At 32.3% G+C, this 19747-nt stretch overlaps 1 protein-coding gene across 2 annotated transcripts in view; it reads left to right on the forward strand.

Annotated features, from left to right (window-relative positions):
* The window catches only part of LOC126747545 (protein ABHD13), a 74371-nt gene that overhangs the window by 13768 nt on the left and 40856 nt on the right, over positions 1 to 19747 (forward strand). For both annotated transcript variants that reach the window (XM_050456268.1, XM_050456269.1), the window contains exons 2-4: positions 6990 to 7221; positions 7271 to 7464; positions 7521 to 7788. In XM_050456268.1, the coding sequence (XP_050312225.1) occupies positions 6990 to 7221; positions 7271 to 7464; positions 7521 to 7788 (694 nt within the window). The remainder of the gene's footprint in view (positions 1 to 6989; positions 7222 to 7270; positions 7465 to 7520; positions 7789 to 19747) is intronic.

Below are 19747 nucleotides of genomic sequence, written 5' to 3' on the forward strand. Positions count from 1 at the left end.
TGAGTGGGAAAATTACAACAATAAATTACAAAACATAGGTATCTTAAGAAAATTAAAAAGAATACAATATTATCAATAATTACAAGCAAATGGTATTAAAAGAAATATAGACAAAGTAAATTAAAAGTAAAACATCTAGGAAAAGTGTACTCTTCTAATTTCCGACAAACTGCAATTAAAGATGTCACACTGATCCAGAACAGAGTCATGTATGTTACATGCTCTGCGCAGAGGAGAAAATTTACAAATGTTGGTTCTAGGTCTTGATAGGTAAAAAGTTGATGTATTCCTTGCTGATATGCGAGGCACATGAAAATTTAGTTGCTGCAATAGATCTGGTGAATCAATAATATTATTTACCAACTTAAATAAAAATTGCAAATCAGCGGATTTTCGCCGATCCTCCAGCAAAGCAAACGAAAATCTTTCCAATAAACGCTGATGTGGGAAACCAATTTCTGGGTACACTCCGTCACTCTTGTACCAAAGATATTTGAGAAATTTTCGTTGAATATTTTCAAGTTCATGAATATGATTTGTATAATATGGTGACCAAACTTGGGATGCATATTCCAATATTGATCTGACATAAGAAAAGTACAGGATTTTTAGACTAAGAACATTATTAAAATTTTGCGATTTCCTGATATATCCCAACATTCTATAACTGCGCTTGACAATATCTAAAATATGCGGTTGAAAAGAGAAAGAGCTGTCAAAGATCACCCCTAAATCTCTAAATTCAGTTGATCTAGGCAGAATAACATCATCTATGGTATAGTTGTAAGTAATGAAGTTTTTCTTTAAGCCAAATGAGACAACATTACATTTAGCCGCATTAAGGGGTAGATTATTATTTTTACACCATGTATTCAAAAGACTTAAATTATTTTGTAGCTGCTCACAATCCAAAATAGAGTCAATTCTAATATATAGTTTTATGTCATCTGCGTACAGCAGGCTATTAACAAAGTTAATAAGTAACAAGTTGGTCAGTCAATGGCGTGTCTTATTATGGAATTAAGTTCTTTAATGTCCTGCCGGTCTCCGTTAAGGATTTGCCTCTTAATGCTTATAAGACAAAGGTAAAACAGTTTTTAGTCACCAATGCTTTTTATTCATTTGAGGAATTCCTGAGCTCAAATTTCAGTGCTATTGCATAGGCTGGGTCTCTTGACTTTTAGTGTTAAGTGTTTTTAAGCATTACTTCTTAGGCTTATATGTGTTTTATTTTTGTTCTTAGGTAAAACGAATTTTACAGTTTAATACTTTTATTTGGAATTATATTTTTGACTGACTTGTGTAAAAGCTTTATACTTTTTGGCATGAATAAATAAATAAATATCAAAGGCCTTCGAGAAGTCTGTATACACACTATCGACCTGTACAGACCTCTCAAAAGCACCAATCAAATCATTTTGGTAAGTCAACAGGTTAGTCACCGTAGATCTACCCTGACAAAAACCATGCTGATGATCACTAAGCAATCGTCTACAGTGCCATGAAAATCGCACCTGTCAAACAGCTTAGGAACTACAGACTGAATACACACACCTCTATAGTTACAAATATCAGTTCTATCGCCATTTTTATGAATGGTGTTAAAAAGCTTACCTTCCAATAATCAGGAAATTTGCCTGATGTCAAGCAAAGATTGAAAAGGTGGTGATGCAGAGTGCACTCACAGTTTTTAAGAATAACAGTTGGGATACCATCAGGGCCAGAAGAATTTTTGTTAGGAAAGCGTAAGATTTCATCAAATATGTCCAACAAAGAAAAAGAGATGCGATTTTTTTAAATCCAGACTACAGTCTAGATTTACTTACTGGATCAAACTTCTAGCGTTGATTGAATATTTGGGAAGATACGCAATCCTGTGTTCATAGTTCATCTGGAGTTCTGTTCATCCTGGAGGCATATTGAAATTTCTTAAAAGTTTAATTTTATAAACAAATAATTACTTACCAAAATATGTTTTTGAGACAAAAATTAATACATAAATATATATAAAAAGCTATTTTTACAAAATTACCAACAAAGTTTAATACAAGTTATAATTCCAACAAACATTATGTTTCCTCCATTTTGTGTTCAAGAGGGTCAAGTTTTTAAATAAAAAGCCCGTTGCACTTAATTAACTAAAAACTAATATACAAAAAATATATGGAACAAATTTTAAGATATAAGTAGGTTTCACGTAAATATTATAAAGAATAATTGAAATAATTCATAAGACTTAATACCGATGGTAATATAACTTCTTGATCAATAATTTTTTGTAAAAAGTAACCCATTTTATCATGTGATTCAATATCTGAAAAATTGTGCAGCGTAGTAAGATCTGTAAAGTAAGGGGTTGTGAGTGAGGATGTTAATAGAAATAGAAAATAGGCCACTTTTTAAGTTTTAAGCGACACAGGAAAATTCTCAACTACCAGTTGTTACAACTAACAACAAATACAACTAACAACAATACTTAAAACTATAAGAAGATACCTAGTAACAAAAAAAAATAAACATTTTTACAACTATGCTTAAAACTATAAAAAGATACCTAGTAACAAAAAAAAACATTTTGTTTAAAGACCCCGCATCACGGTTATAAAGGACGTCAATAGAGGTGGTATAATTAGAGGAAAGTTGAGCGATATAGTGTCCTTTTATAATAAAATCTAAATACTTTGTAAAATCTAAATTTGGCAAAATCATTTTATTTTTTTTCTGGCGTTATTTCAAAATATATGACAAAAGTATTTATTAAATGAATAAATTATTGTGACCACTTTTTCTCGCCTATACGATGACATCTTTAAATTTAAAATACGACGTTCTGTCTTTAAAGAGCCATCATCAACTTTGTTTTTCTTTGTCGGCGCTATATTGACCATTTGCAGTTTAACGACGCGGGAATCTTTGGGCGCCCGGCCGTTTTGTTATTTTTTTAAGACAAGGGCGATGATGATAACAGCGCTTTTATTTATTTTGTTATTGCCGATATTTAAATGCGCTGTGATCTCGCATAAATAACTAGATAAATGTGGTGGTCAAGTAATGTATTGGAAAGTGCTATCTCTTACAACTTAAATTTTATTAACAAATAATAAATTACTTACCAAAATCCTTTTTTGAGACAAAAATAAATAAATAAAAACAAAACAAAAATTCAATAAGCTTTTATTTATTAATTAGAAAATTAACAAAAATATTTAATAAAGGTGATGATATAGGTAGGTTTCACGTAAATATAAAGAGTAAATTAAATAATTAAAGATTTAATATCTATATACGGTACTATAGTTTTTTAGAGTCAATAATTTTTTGCAAAAAGTAGCCCGTAATGTGATTTTTGAAAATACGGGTTTGTGAAACCAGCCAATATCTCAAAAACTGTGTAGGGTACTGAGATCTGTGAAGTACACTTTTTTTGGACAAAAATATTGAAAAATAGATACCTTTAACTGAAATTAATATAAAAATAAAATCGCAAAATTTAAAAGGTTTTGAATAAGGGTGTAGCAACACTATAAAATATAGAAAATAGGCCATATTTTAATTTGCAATACAGGCAAACACTTAATTACTAATTCTTAAAACTAGAAAAAGTTAATAAGAAAAAAAAACAAATATTTTGTTTAACAGTATGAAGGGTCTCATCGCGATTATACAGGAAGTCCAAAATAAGGATGAGCAGTAAATGGTTTAATTAGGCGAAAGTTGCGCAATATAAATGCAATTAAAAAATTGGAAAAATGCCAAATACTTCCTAATATTCAGGAAAAAGGTGAAATTTGGCAAAATGGTTTTTTATTTGTTTCTGGCGTTATTTGAAAACATAAAATAAAATCATTTATACATTGTTGTAAACACTTTCTCTCATTTACAAGTTAACATCTTTTCCTTTCGTATTTCGAAAACATCGTCGAGCCAGTTTTTGCCTCCTGACATATCTCGATAAAACTTAGGTTTATGATCGATAACAATTTCAAGAAATCTGTTAAAATTATTCACTTCCAATTCTTTGTTGTGAATCATGAACTGCTCTGAACATAAAAACTTAACAATTTAGTCTTATCTATGTTTAAAGACAACAAATTAGCATCAGACCACTGTTTAATCATTAATAAATCTTTAGAAATTGTTCTTGATAATGTGCTTTTATTATTGTCTGTCCATAAAATAGTGGTGTCATCTGCAAAAATAGTGAAGAATCCTCTTATCTGGAGAGACGCCAGGTCATTTATATACAATAGAAATAAAATAGGACCGAGAAACGAACCCTGCTTACTACACAAAGTTCAGACAAACTGCCATTTGGCCAAACAAACTTTCTTCTGTCTAACAAAACAAAATTTTAACCATTCTAGAGTAACTCCCCTAAACTCTAAAAATATTTGTATTTACATTTCTTTTCCTTTTTAAACGGATATGTTGCATTCTTTTAGCCCTAATTTCTCTTCTGGAATAAGTTTTGATAGTGTCCGCTAAAACAAAAACATTACAAGGATAGAGTATTGCAAATAGCTTATATTTATTTGTGTACAATTGCTGTATTGTTTCCCTGTAACGTTACATTTCTGTAATTTGCTTTTTAAAACATTTACTCTAATATCTAAAATCTTTAAAAAAGTTTCAAACCAAAAAATAATTAGCGGACCCTATAAATAAAAAGTAATATCCTATAAAAAGCATCTTAATCCCGCCCAAAAATGTTTGTGATACGTCTTTAACATCTTCTAGTTAGCAAATTAAGTGGCCTGTTAAATTTAAAATATTTGTTTGCTGTAGAACTTTTTTTGAAAAGCGAAGCTTTCTTAAAATAAATAGGCATTTCCAAATTTTGCTAAAAAACAAACAAACTTTTTATCCTAAAATGAGGAGATCTATCGTCCATTTACATTTGTGCATTAAAAGAATTATCCTGTCTATATGTAAGTAATATATAATAATAATTATAGTTATAATAATATTATAATACTTATTGTCGTAATCGGTAAGGTTTGTCACCAACTTGTAAAAGGGTTTGAAAATATGCAAAAGGGCAAATAGGAATATTTTCAGTAATGCGAGCACGAGAATGAGTATTAAAAGTATACCCACTCATGTACTTTTAACAACAGTTAAAAAAATCTGCCTATAAAAAATAAAGTGTCAAGTTTAAGTAATATTATAATATTCTTTACTTACCATTTTCTCAATTTATTGATAAAACTTTTGCATCTAAACTCTCAAGGCTTTGAGCGTTACATCAGGTATCAGAGAAAGAAATTGTGTTTCTAGAGGCCGGTTCTATAATTTAGAGTAAATTTATAACACTAATTTGGAAGGAGACAATAAAATATCAAAAATAATACCTTTCCATGAAATTGGTACAGCTGATTTTAAAAGTCTCTTTCGCTTATTACTTACTGCAATATATATTTTGTCAAAATGTTTTTTGCAAACCACTTTGTTTTTTAATAAATTTTCATCCATAACATATGTTTCCGCATTGCCTATATTTTCTATCCACTGGCTAAGCAACACTGGTTTTAAAATTGGAAATTTGAAAAAAACTGAGAACATTGTTTTTACATTTTCTTACATTATTGCACCCACGATACGCACACTGATTAATTTTGCCTAAAGGAGCCATTGTCTCACAAACTAAACACATTTACATATATCTATCTATTTGTGATTATGATATCCAAGAAAATTTTTCAACAACTACCAAATTGCAATACGGGAAACACGAACCTGTGCAAAAACTCTCCCACACGACTCAGGGATATCGGCCGATTACTAATGAGGAGCGACGGACGAAATTATTTTCGCGCATACTGGAGAGAATCGCCATCTATTTTTCACGCATATTTGCGGTCACGCTTTAGCCCATAAGGTTGCGTATCTTCCCAAATATTCAATCAACGCTTCTAGTCAGGAGCCTTGCTGATAGGTTGCCTGTATGTAGTTTCAAAATACCTAGCAAATAAGTTTACAATATCTTGACCATTACCAGCAATTGAATTTTGTGTGAGCAATCTTTTTTGAATAACAAGATTCTATAATTTTCTACTAAACCAAGTGGGAAAATTCGATGATTTAAAATGTTTAATTGGAACAAACATCTCAATAGCAAAATAGAGAGCATTGTAAAAAATATCAATGCATTTATTAATATCTTTCTGATTAAAAGCAGTATCCTAATTCAAGCTAGCAAGGTAATTATTAATGGCAACAAAATCACAGTTTACAAAATTATAATAATAAACATCATACTTATATTTAAATCACAATTAATAGGAATCCTTATTTCATAAGCAGGATGGTGGTTTGATGCCGGTGATAAATTTTCATTGGCATATATGACCTTAACATTTGACAAAGTTGAGGAGTTTATTGGGCTTTGTCTCAACGGACACACACAGGATTGCTTATTTCAGCTACTTTCATTCTATAATAACATACTAAGACGTTGGGGGCACTTGGTGCATATGTCTAAGATATTCACATTGCAAATGAAAAGTGTGAGGATAATTGCTCGTTTGGGCTACACTCTACCCTGTGCATTTGTTCTAGTGTGCCTATTATGTGACTGACGAATATATGCTGATACCCACCGGCACTTTACAAAAAATAATGACTCCTTAATTCCATTAACTCTCCAGATCAAGAACTGAGGTTTTTTTCACTACGAAGTGAAATTTTTTAATTCAAATTCAAAAAATAGCTCAGCAAACAGATAGATATTAGATATTTTATATATGATTTCTCTCTTCGATAAATTGTATATTTTTCAGCGACCAAAGTAGATTTCATTTCAAGAACCCAATGATCAAACACACATTATTTGTGTTTTTTGCTTGTAAAGACTAAAATGGGTTTTTCAAACATTTCTGTTCTTCTTGACTACCTCTCATCCAGGTTCCCCACTAGCTCAAGTTGAATTATTAACTTCATTTAAAACAAAAATACTTCTATAAGGACTATAATAAAGTGTTTTCTTCCAGGTATTTTATACCAAGTTCAAGATAATCTTTTATACTCTCCAGAGCTGCCGAGCCATTCGAGGGTTTACATACCCATACCCTCGATGTTCGGCCTCCCTTTCGAGAGTATAAACCACAAATGCCCCGACGGGGTGACAATACACATGTACTTTATACACCAGCCTAAAGAGAGGCAAAAGCTTGCGCCCACCTTTGTGTTCTTTCATGGGAACGCTGGCAATATGGGGCATAGGTAAACGGAGGAAACAATGAAAACTTTATAAGAATATTCTTGTTTTCAGGCTTCCAAATTGCGCAGGTCTTTATCACAACTTACATTGTAATATATTGTTAGTAGAATATAGGGGATATGGCCTTTCAGAGGGGAGCCCCTCGGAGGAAGGGTTGTACATCGATGCCAAAGCTAGTTTAGATTATTTATTTACCAGAAACGATATTAACCATTCGGAAATTGTTGTTTTTGGACGATCTCTGGGTAATATTATTAATAACTGATGGAAATATGTATGACTTATTGATGGTTCGATTCAGGTGGTGCAGTAGCGATAGACCTTTCGATACGCGAAAGTCATAGCAATAGGATTTGGTGTGTGATAGTGGAGAATACTTTTACCAGCATTCCAGATATGGCCAGGGTGCTGTTGGGCTGGAAAATACTGAAGTTTTTACCAATTGTATTTTATAAGAACAAATTTTTGTCGAGTCAGAAAGTGAAGCAGCTTCGGACCCCAACTCTGTTTATTTCTGGCCTATCGGATACTTTAGTGCCTCCGAAGATGATGCAGGAGTTATATGAGAGGTAAGTCAATGAATATTCGATTAGATTTTCGTCTTTTTCTTAAAATACATACGTACTTTCAATTAATTCCATCTAACTAGTTTGTGGCGTTTTTACCGTTCCTTTAGGTGTGAATTAACATACTCGATGTTCAAAAATAGTTAATTGATATTACACACTTATAACAATATTTATTTGCACTGTATTTATTTCCCCGTATTAATTTCTATTTAAAAAATCGCGCCAATATTCTTGAACTGGCCTTCTAGTGGCGAGGGCTAAACGATTGTTCTGAAAAATGCGCTAATCGTCCTCGTGTATTTATTTATTTGCACTTTACATTACTTACATTCATATTACACGGACAACTAATCCTATTACAAAGTACAATCGTGAATCTACATTATTCCATCGAACTATAAACTAATTACATTGTTTTTAAAATATCCTTTAGTTGGGGTAAAGTAATAATAAATAAGTCTCTTTTCTCCTGTATTTTATTATTGAGATTACACATACTAAAAAGAGGAGAATTTAGATGTCTATTGTTATTGGCAGGGACGGATCAAGAAAATATTTTGGGAGGGGAATTCATTTCAATTTTTTTTTTAATTTCGAAATTATTCCCTTACAAAGAACTATTATGTATTGCATAGCGCAATTTTCAGTGCACGTAGAATAAAAAAGAATAAGTAACTTTGTATAACCAGGAGAAAACTACAAAGTGTTGCGGATTTCGACATTTTATGTACTTATTATTACAGTGCATCCATAGAGTAATTAAAAGTATGAGAGGGTTCAATCCCATAGTGACAAGTAGGCATCATCTTTACCCTAAACTCGATTGCAGCGTGCGGTTGCACAAATGACAGGCAGATTTCTATGACGGATCGGTATTACAGTAGACTATTTTACCGACTGTGACAAATGTCAATTATTTTAGTTCGGCTATTCAAAATTTTAGAATGGCGCGAAATTTAAAATTATTGACCCATTAAATCAATTTTTAACAGCGTAAAGGCTGTGAATCTCGATCACAAACTCTAAAAAATTATGAAATAGTGCAAGTGTATTAATTTAATTTTTGAAGAGGCTAAGAGTGATAATGTTTGTAATTTAAGTTTATTTTATACATTTTTTAATTGAATACATTAATGTTTTGACATTAAATTCATCAAATTTACTTTTAAGCTGTTAAGTTAATGCATTTAGGCCCTTCAAAAAAATAAATCGTTAATTGCACTTTTTCACTGATTTTTAGAGAATGTGAAAGAGATTTTACAGTCCAATACGCTATCAAAAAAAGATTTAATGGGTCAATTATGTAAGACAATATTTTAGAGATTAAGTATAATATATTTAGTCCTATTTTGAGAATTAAATGCTCGATACTAACAATGTTAATTTCACTGTTATCAACAAATTAACAAGGGTAGGGGTAGAATTTAAGTCAATTGTAAAGTAAGTTTATAATTTATTGTCTTAAAAGGGATCCTGATTCAATTTGTTTTTGTGCTGCTTTAACACAACACTGTCCATGGTATGTATTTTGCTTTTTACATTTTACATTTTGAGGATATGATACAAAAATTACAATTTATCAAATTTATAAATTAATTATTTACAGATATAAGAACTATATTTCTCAAAAATATGCCCTAAAAATTTTACGTTTTCTACCTACTTTTTTGTACAGAGGGTACCCAAAAATGTTAGGGGAGTGGTAATATATAAAAACTAATCCTGTAATTAAAATATTCTTTATGGAGAGTATGATATTAAAAATTAGTTGACACTGATGTATACCCTTAATTCTAGATGTCATCGGTCCTTTTTCTTAAATATTCAAAGAGCATCCCTGGATCTTACTCCCACCTTATTGAGGTGAGGTACCTCCTTGAGTAGTGACCTGGTAGAATGGAAGTTGTTTCACTTATTGTGCTTGTGGTACTTCCTAGCAGCAAAGCACTGATGATACCTTTCATCAGACCTAGTAAAAAAAGTTAAAAAAAAACTATGTTAAAAAAACTACTATATACAATGTATATAAAATGTTTTGAATTGATCAGGGAGTTTTAAAAGAATTTTGTATTCATATTAATTGGTATCTAAAAAAGTTTTGATTAAAAAAAATATATTTGAATATGATGAAGTATATATTATGTAATTGCCAGACTAAATATTATTTTAATTTATAGCTAAAAAATAGAGCAGTTAATAAAGCAATAATTAAACATATTATGGCAAATAATGATAATTTTACAATGAAGACAAATGACTATATATTATTAATTTTAACTCAAATAGGGTATCTTAGCGACACGGTTTAACGTGTTTCTGCTTATTGGCTTCATCAGGGTAAGAGCAACCAAAAAATATATATAAATAATTTTTTCAAGTTATATAGAATTAGATATTTATAGATTAAGATAAAGAGGTACAGATGAAGTGAGGGGGAAATTATATATAATGAAACATGCATATAAGTTAATATTATCTTGATAAAATGTCAAGAGTTAGTGATGATCAGAATAAAAAGCTAGTGAAAAAAGCAGAAAGAAATGCCAATAAAAATATAAAATTTGATCATTCAATAAATTATGTTGAAATTAAGTTGTGATTAGCTTCTAACCCTGTGTTAATATAAAAGTTTTAAAAAGAAATGAATTGAATAAAACAGTTATACATAATATTGAGAAAAAAAAGATGGAAGTTGCTCTTAAAGGATACATGGACCACTTGGCCCAGTCTGAATTTCTAGACACCTGTAATTTTAAAAAAATGTAAATATACCTAATAAAAAAACAAACAAAATTTAATAAACTCCAAAAAACACTTTAACAACATATTATGTTTATAACATATGGATGTTATGTTTATAACATCCCATAACAAAAAATAAAAAATGTATTTCATAATAAATAAAATATAAAATAGGAATCCCAAAATAACTGACCAAAAAGTAATTTATAAAAAAAAATAACAAAAAAATATATAATATAAAAACACTTCAGCAACAAAACATAACAAGGCACATAATTCTATATAAAAAGAAAATCAAAATAATATCAATTGGTGTAGATAAAGTATACAATTTTTTTTTAATTTGTATAATAACCAAAAAATAACTCTAAAAAATAAACATATTTATTTTCTCATAACAAAAAAAAAACTCATAACAACTTAACAACAAACTTAAAATACTAAATAAATAAAACTGGTAACTAAAATGTATTAACCCTTACAAAATAAAATACTGTCACAAATAGGGATATTTTTGTCATGAATTGGGATTAAGATTGGTCACAAGTAGGAACTGAGAGAATTTGTCTTTATCTCTGGTGATTTATTCTCTTTAACTTTTTCTTATTCTGTTTTTTTAGTTTTTTGTTCATTTCGAATGTTCTATACACATCATCATAATATTTTTTTATTATGAGTTCCAATGCTGTGTTAAGGATATCATTTTTAATATTTTCACAATGTTCTTTGCATGTGTACCATTCAAATGAAATGAATTTCCATATAAGATGCTTGATTTTTTGCTTAATGTGTGATATGCCCATAGGTGGGTAAAATAAAATTAACATAATCATGAATTTTTGACAATTCAATAATTACTTCTTTCGTCACATATATTAGCCTTTTTTTGTTATCAGTGTACTCCTTAAACATGGTAAACATGTGATGAGATTCCAATCCATCACTTAATAAATTTACTTGGCATTCCTCACAGTTATTAATTGATTTTAATTTTTTTATTAAAAAGCCAGCAACATATGATAATGTATTTTCATCATGATCAGAAAAATCTGTAGTAATAACTGGCAAATTCAATTTTTCTATTTCAGAATATTCAAACACATCTAGGTTGACACAGTCTCTTTGAATATTATCATGCTCTAAAAAATCATGCAGGTTATCAAGAAGAGAGCTGTCATCAAGTTCACAGTTTCTGTTGGAATTAGGAGTAGGAACAAGATTACTCAGTAAAGATGTTTTAAAGCAATCTATGAACTGATGACAGTTTGGGTTGGAGTTTTCAGCCCCAAAGTGTCGAATAGCTGAAAATGAGTTTTCTAATGGGTCCTGGTTTAATGACCTAGTTCTCAAAAATTTAAAACCCAAGGTTCTGCATGTTTTCCAGAGCTCTTGTGTAGCAGTTATTGTTGTAAGCCAACCTGATTTAAATGGCATTACTCTTTTGGACACATTATCATTGACAAAGACCCAACTGTTGATTCTTGGTAAAAGCCGACTCCAGAGAGCTAGATGTGGGGATTTATTGGATATACACCTTCTATAGGGTTTCCCATGCTCTGGTTTACAAGTCCTGCCATTTAAACTGTCAAAAAGTTGATCTATATCATGTACAAACTCTGCTGTATCTATTGCCTGAGCAGGAACATTGTTGGTCGGATTACTTACCATTTCTTCAATTGTGGCTGCAACGGTATGGCTAAGTGTTCTTGCTGCTACTGACACTTTCATTTTTAGGCGACTCTCAAATTTTAAGTTTAAATAAACTTCTCTAATTTTTCTTAAAGCTTGAAATCTTTTCTTTCGGTCTATAACAAAACATTGCCTAATATGGTCCAATGATGCAATTTTTTTTTCATTAAACCTAATATTGTATGTCAAAAGAGCATTACGAGTTGATTTAAGCAAATGTGGCACATCAAAAAGAGTAAAAACCCTATGGTTGTTTATATAAAAGTATGGACCCAGTCGAGTATTTTCTTTTGAAAGTTGTTTTATGGCAGAGCGATTATTAGATGCCTGGTCACATACTGTACATAAAACTGTAAGTCCAGTTTCCTCAATTTTGGCAATAAACTGTTTTATTAAAACTTTCAATTCTATTGCAAGTAAGTCCCTAGTAAAAAAATATGCAATTGGTTGCTTCCAAGTTTTGTGGAGGCCATTGACCATAAAAACTAAAGCATGATTTGCAAACTGATTTCTTCTACCCATGGGCCCTAGGTCTACATAGCCATCAACCATATCATATAACCGATTGTACATTAATTGTTCTGACAGTGAAATGTCATCAAAAATTAATGAGCAATACCTATCAATTGCTTTCATTTTATTCACTCTTAATTTTAATTTACCAAAAAGCTTATCATTAATGCCCGCTTCAAAGGGTGCACTTTTTAAAAGTTTTTGTAGGGTGGATTTACTTGGTAAAGCTAGACTGCTTTTTAAAAACCTGTATGATTTTGGACCTCTTTTGTAGAGTGCTAGGGCATATACCTTATCTTTGGTTGTCCATGTTGGTCTTTTTGTTTTTAAATTTGTAAAGCAATTTTAAAAAAAAGAGGCTACTGAACGATCCATATTTTGCTCTAATTCTTTAAAAACTTGGGTTTTTGACAACTGATATGCCGCTTTCAATTTTTGTTTGCTCGAAAACAATTTGCTTTTTAATTTGCAGATTCTGTTGCTTTGGGTTTTGTTTAGATAATAAATTTTTTTTTTTCTAGGAGTAAGATTTTTAACCCTTGTTTCAGAAATTTGACTCAACATACTAAATCTCTGTTTTTTTGTGCCATTTTCTCCATCAATATGCCCTATGCTTCCCACAACCTTTCTTTTCGAATTAGGGTGAATGACCATTGGCCTAGCATAATTATGTTCATTCTGAACATTATATTGAGATTGCTGGATTATGACAGCAGGTAATATAGTCAGTGTATCTTCCCAAGGTACTTGTGCCTCAACCAGTACTGGGGCATTTTGAATAATACTTGGGCCAGCAATTGGGAGAGCACACTTTCTTAACCGAGTATGTATAGTACTAGTAAATGAAATATCCTCAAAATGGTCTTGACATAAATAACACCTTGTTGAGGTTGGGCTTAAACCAAGTATTTTAAACCATTGGGACCTCCTAATAATGTCACTTTCAGGAAATTTAAAGAAAATTTTATTTTTGTATGAATCTTCAATAGGACAATGGTATGTATTAGAACAAGTGGGTGCCTTGCATTTAAAAATTAATTTTCCTGGTGGTGACATTATTAGGGCAGTTTTAAAATGGTAAACAACAATTTTAGATGACCTACAACATGGTGAAAACTATTTGATAAAAAAAATTGCACTTACCCCATCCTAGGGATCTGAAACCACACAATAAAACAACAAAAAAGCTTCTGCCTATATGATGAAATTACACTTTAATGACTTTAAGCTACATTTTTAACTATTTTTTATTGAGAAAAAATCTAAAGAACACATCCAATGGACGCCCAAATAAAAAGGAATAAGCAATGGCGACGATCGATGATGCGAAGGTGGGTGATGACAAGGAAGGAAAGAAAATCGATAATAATAATGACAATTATGACAGAAGTTGGCCCTCGATGCCGTCTAACCGAACTAAATATTTTAGGTTAAGGTTTAAAACTTGATGATCAATTTAGGCTACCTTTCAAACACTCTTTTAATATTCATTTCTCTATGAGTGCATCCCAAAAGTTATGTCTAAATTCATTTAAATCTCAGGGGTGTGTTCGAAAAAAAAACGCTCGAATCCGTCGATTTTTATTGCAAGTTGCGCATTTTTGTACATGAAGTTTGTATTTACAGGGTTGCTCAAAAATAAATTACGACCATCAACTTCATTTTTTCAAATGAAAGCACCTTTTTTTTTATTTCATCTTTGAATTTCGCGTGGAATTCCACGTATGTTTCATGCATCATGTCCTATACCTAAAGTCAACAGTTATCAAAAAAAAGACGATTCATGTAACAAATATAAAAAAAAACAAAAATTAAGTTTAATGTTCAAAATGGTTGCCATTCACGTCTTGACAATATCCAAGGCGATCAATAAATTCTCGTTGCACATTTTCAATCATTTCCGGAGTTATGGCGCGCACTTCTCTGCGATTCTCTCTTTCAAGTCGTCTAGATTATTTGGCCTATTAACAGATACCTTTGACTTGAGGTATCCCCACAAAAAAAGTCCATTGGTGTTAGGTCAGGCGACCTAGCAGGCCATCTGATGGGTCCTCTCCTTCCTATCCACCGATTGGGAAAGGTTTTATCCAAAAATGTACGCACAGTGGCAGTGGTGTTTTGTTGCTGCTCCGCTGCTGGATCACCAACTTGTATAGTGTCTCTGCTGCTGGGAACAGCAAGGGTTACATATGTGGACTGTATTTTTTTTATAGTTGAATTAAACAAACAAGTCCATCGTGAACCACTTCTTTATTTTAGAAATGCACTTAATGTGTAAAGAAAGTGGAGGGCTTATTTGACGACGTTAGTTAGTCGTTGACAACAACGTGACGTTTTTGCTGTCTATCAAAAAACAATTCAGGTGTTTTAATTAACGTAAACCTTAACATGCCCCTCACCTTGAAAGAATGAAAATACTTTCAATGAAAACTAGAGAAATACAAATCACTAAACATAAAAAACATGACTTAACCTAAGTAAAAAATGAAATACGCAGGTTAGTTGAAATAAATAAAGTAAAAATGAAAATGAACTTAATAATTTTTAATAACAGACTTACTAAATTAGAACTATTCTAAACAATGTCAACTTTGCTAAATGTCAATTGTCACTAATTGGAAGCGGACACAGTTTGGTAACAGTGCATCTAATGTTACCCGATATAGTTTTCACGGATACAATGCGCACAACACCATCATTCCCTGGATAGAGGGTATTAACGCGACCTAATTTCCACTTAAACGGTGGCAAGTGATTGTCTTTGATAAGAACCATAGTCCCTAATTGAATGTTCGGTTGGTTCTTCTTCCATTTAAGTCTAGTTTGCAAATTACAAATATACTCTTTGGTCCAGCGCGACCAGAATTGTTGTCTTAGAAGTTCTAATTGCTCAAAATTAGATAATCTATTGATAGCAGTATTCTGTAAATCAGGGTGAATAACAGATTGAAGTGATCGCCCAATTAAAAAATGTGCTGGGGTGAGCACTTGCAAATCATTTGGATCTGTCGAGAGTGGCGTTAAAGGTCGTGAATTTAGAATAGCTTCTATCTGGGTAATTACTGTGTAAAGACCTTCGAAAGTCAATATTGTGTTAAATAAAATCCTTTTTAAGTGATGTTTTGCCGCTTTAACACCGGCTTCCCACAAACCACCATGATGAGGAGAATATGCTGCAATAAAATGCCATGAAACTTCAAAAGATGATTCTAGATTTTCCTTAAGTGTGGGTGAATTGCTTTTTAGGAAGGTACCTAGTTCCTTCAAATAATTGCATGCATCTACAAAATTAGTACCATTGTCAGAATAAACATTCAATGGTTTACCACGTCTTGCAATAAATCTCTGAAAAGCTTCAAGAAAGGCCCACGTGCTTAACTCAGTAACCAGCTCCAAATAGATCGCTTTTGTTATTAAACAAATGAAGAGTGCTAAATAACATTTGCTGATCTTGCAACCACGTCTCTTTCGATCCTTTATTTGAAAAGGTCCAGCATAGTCAATGCCAACATCAGAGAACGGAATTCGAGGACTGACTCGGGAACTTGGAAGATTACCCATGATAGGGTTAGGTGAAGTGGGATTGAAACGAAAACAAATGAGGCACTCTTTGATAATTCGCTTTGCTAAATTCTTACCAGATATAGGCCAGTAATTATCTATGATGTGTGCAAGCAATAATTGAGAGCCGCAATGTATAAGCACTTTGTGTTCATGCTGAAGAATCAACTTGGTTAGGTGATGCTTGGGACATAACACTGCTGGATGTTTCTTATGAAATGGGTACGATGAGTTCTTTAGTCTTCCACCAACTCGGATAATTCCTTCTTTAATAAAAGGAGTGAGACTGAGTAGCCTACTTTTATTTGACACTACCCCAAATTTTAACAGTTGTTGATAGTCATCAAAAAATGACTCACGCTGTGATAGCTTGACTAACATGTCTTTAGCATTGCGAAGTTCAGATATTGTCAAATGGCTAAAATGCCTATCGATTTTTTTAATTCGGCAATTAAAAATGAACCTAAGGCAAAATGCCATAATTCGAGTAATACGAGTGAAAGTTGAAAATTTGTGGAAAGGAAATAAATTTTGATTTTCGATTTCCACAAATGTTTGGGTTGTTTTGCGAAAATCTGGCAATTCTGTAACAGCTATTGGTTTGTGCATGTGAATATCTAAGGGCCAATTGATAGATGGCTCACGAAGCCACAATGGACCATGAAACCACATATCTGAATTAATAATATCGTTGGGTAGCATTCCTCTTGTTAGAATGTCTGCAGGGTTCTGATCCGTAGAGACATATCTCCATGAGTCAATTGGAGTAATTTGTTGTATAGTGGAAACGCGATTTCCCACAAAAACCTGTAGAGTGTTGGGTGAACATCTTAACCACGCAAGGGCTACAGTCGAGTCACACCAAAAATAGACTTCACTGAATTGTAAAGTTAAAGAAGATTTGACCTTGATATACAGCTGTGCCAAAAGTAAAGTGCCACATAATTCCAATCTTGGAATGCTTAAAGATTTGAGTGGCGCTACCCTAGTTTTGGATGTAAGAAGTTCGACATGAACTTTATTATATTCGTCCACAGTTCGAACATAGATACATGCTCCATATGCACTATTTGATGCATCCGAAAATCCATGGAGTTGAACAGTGACTGGATTTTTTACTGAAATACATCTTGAAATTTGTAATTTATTTAAATTAAACAGTTGTGATCTGAAATGTAACCACTTCTTGGCTATGTCAACTGGAACTGGTTCGTCCCATGAAAGTTTTAGTGTCCATAAAATCTGTAGAAGTATTTTCGCTTTAATAACAACTGGACTTAAGAGACCAAGGGGATCAAAAATCTTTGCCACTTCGGACAAAATAAGTCGTTTTGAGAATTGCCCAACTTTTGAGGGGATATCGATATGAAATGAAAGGTTATCTATTTCACAAGACCAAAACATGCCCAAGGTTTTGTTTGTTTCTGAAGACCCGAAGAAATGATCAGGAGTACAACTTCCATGTGCAAGGTTTGATAAAAGATCTTTGCTGTTGGACTTCCATTTTCGTAAGTCAAAACATGCTGACTTTAAAATTGAGGAAATTTCGAGGCATAACCGAGTTGCATCTTCCGTCTGCTCCTGCGAGCAAATCATCAACGTAGAAATTCTTACTTATGATTTTTGATGCCTGAGGGTATGATGAGATGTGATCTAATGCTAACTGCTTAAGACACCGTGTGGCTAAGAAAGGGGCACTAGCCGTACCATATGTAACAGTGTTTAAAGCGAAAACCTTTAGATCATCCTTTGGATCACTTCGCCATAAAATTAATTGTAAAGGGCGAAACTCTTGCTTTACCTGTATTTGCCTATACATCTTGCAAACATCTGCTGAAAAAACGATTTGATGCTGTCGAAATCTTAAGATTATAGAAACTAAATCGTCCTGAACTACTGGCCCAACCATTTGAATTGAATTGTAAGATAAACCAGTAGTGCTTGGAAACGAACTATTGAAGACGACTCTGAGCTTGGTAGTTTGACTTTTCTCACGTAGCACACCGTGATGGGGAGAAAAATAACAAATTTGATCATTAGAAGGTATAAATGGTGACATATGATTTAAACTTTGATACTCGGACATAAATTCCTGATACATTTGCTTCAACTTCGGATTTTTATGTAATTTTCTCTCTAAGGATAAAAATTGTTGTGTTGCTTGAACCTTTGTATCACCCAAGACTTCTAAAGACTTCTTTAGCGGAATCCCTACAATGAATCTGCCATCTGAATCTCTCTCAACATTTTCGATGAAATGTTTCTCTGCTAAGAGTTCTTCTTCTGAAAGGATTGGCGATGAGGTTGAAACCTCTTCAATTTCCCAAAACTTTTGCAACTGATTTTGAATATCTAAGGTTTTTGAAAAATGACAAAGGGTATTCTTTGATGAGTTAGGAATGCCTATAGGACCTGACACCAACCAACCCAATTTGCTATTCTGCAGAATAGGCTTATTGGGGCCTAAAGTAATGCGTTCCGCAGAAATAATATCCCAAAATACTTGAGCTCCAATAAGTAAGTCAACGTGATTGGGCTCAAAGAATGCTGGATCAGCTAAATGATAGTTAGTTGGAATATCTAGACATTCTGGATTGAAATATGTGTTAGGTAAATCACCTGTGATTTCTGGAATGACTAAACAATCTAATGAAACATTAAAGTTGTTATAACAAGACTTGAATTTGACTCGACATGATTTGTTAATATTAGACACTGAATGCCCAATTCCTAGGATTGAGGAATTAATTTTGTATTGTGTTATGCCTAATTTATTCACAAAATCTTGGGATACAAAATTAGACATTGAAGCATTGTCTAGGAGGGCTCTGCATGAATGCCCTTTACCATGAATATCGAAAACTTGCACCACTGCTGTGGCTAGTAAGATTTGACTCTTAGTTGAATTATATAAGGCAACTTGACCTTGAGTAGTTTCTTTACTTGAAACAAGGTGGCCATCTTCAACTGGAATTAAAGATTGCTATTTATGAAGTAATGAATTATGCCGTTGTTTACAATGTCTACAATGACCATACCGACATTTATCTAGTTTGTGGCCACTGCGCAAACAATTAACACATAATTTTTGTGATTTAATTGTAGACCATCTCTGATCTACTGAAAGAGTAGTAAATTTAGGACAATGATAGATTGCATGCTGTTGTTTACAATAAAAACAACATAAGTTAGAACTCTGATGAGTTGACGGTTGATTGACAATGAAGGTTTTGCGTGGTTTACCCTTATGCATTGCTACCTTATCTAAGAAATCTGCACGAGATGACAGGAAATCATATAATTCTGCCAAAGAGGGCAGTTCTTCAGCGAAGCCTGATTGTTCCCATTCCCGAATTGACTCAACATCTACCTTACTGGGTACTAAATATATGATTAATGGATCCCAAGAGTTCGTTATAACACCTAAATTGTTAAGAGAGCGCATGTTTTTCGA

The sequence above is a fragment of the Anthonomus grandis genome, chromosome 19, assembly GCF_022605725.1.
Source record: "Anthonomus grandis grandis chromosome 19, icAntGran1.3, whole genome shotgun sequence".
In the NCBI taxonomy this organism is placed as follows: Eukaryota; Metazoa; Arthropoda; class Insecta; order Coleoptera; family Curculionidae; genus Anthonomus; species Anthonomus grandis.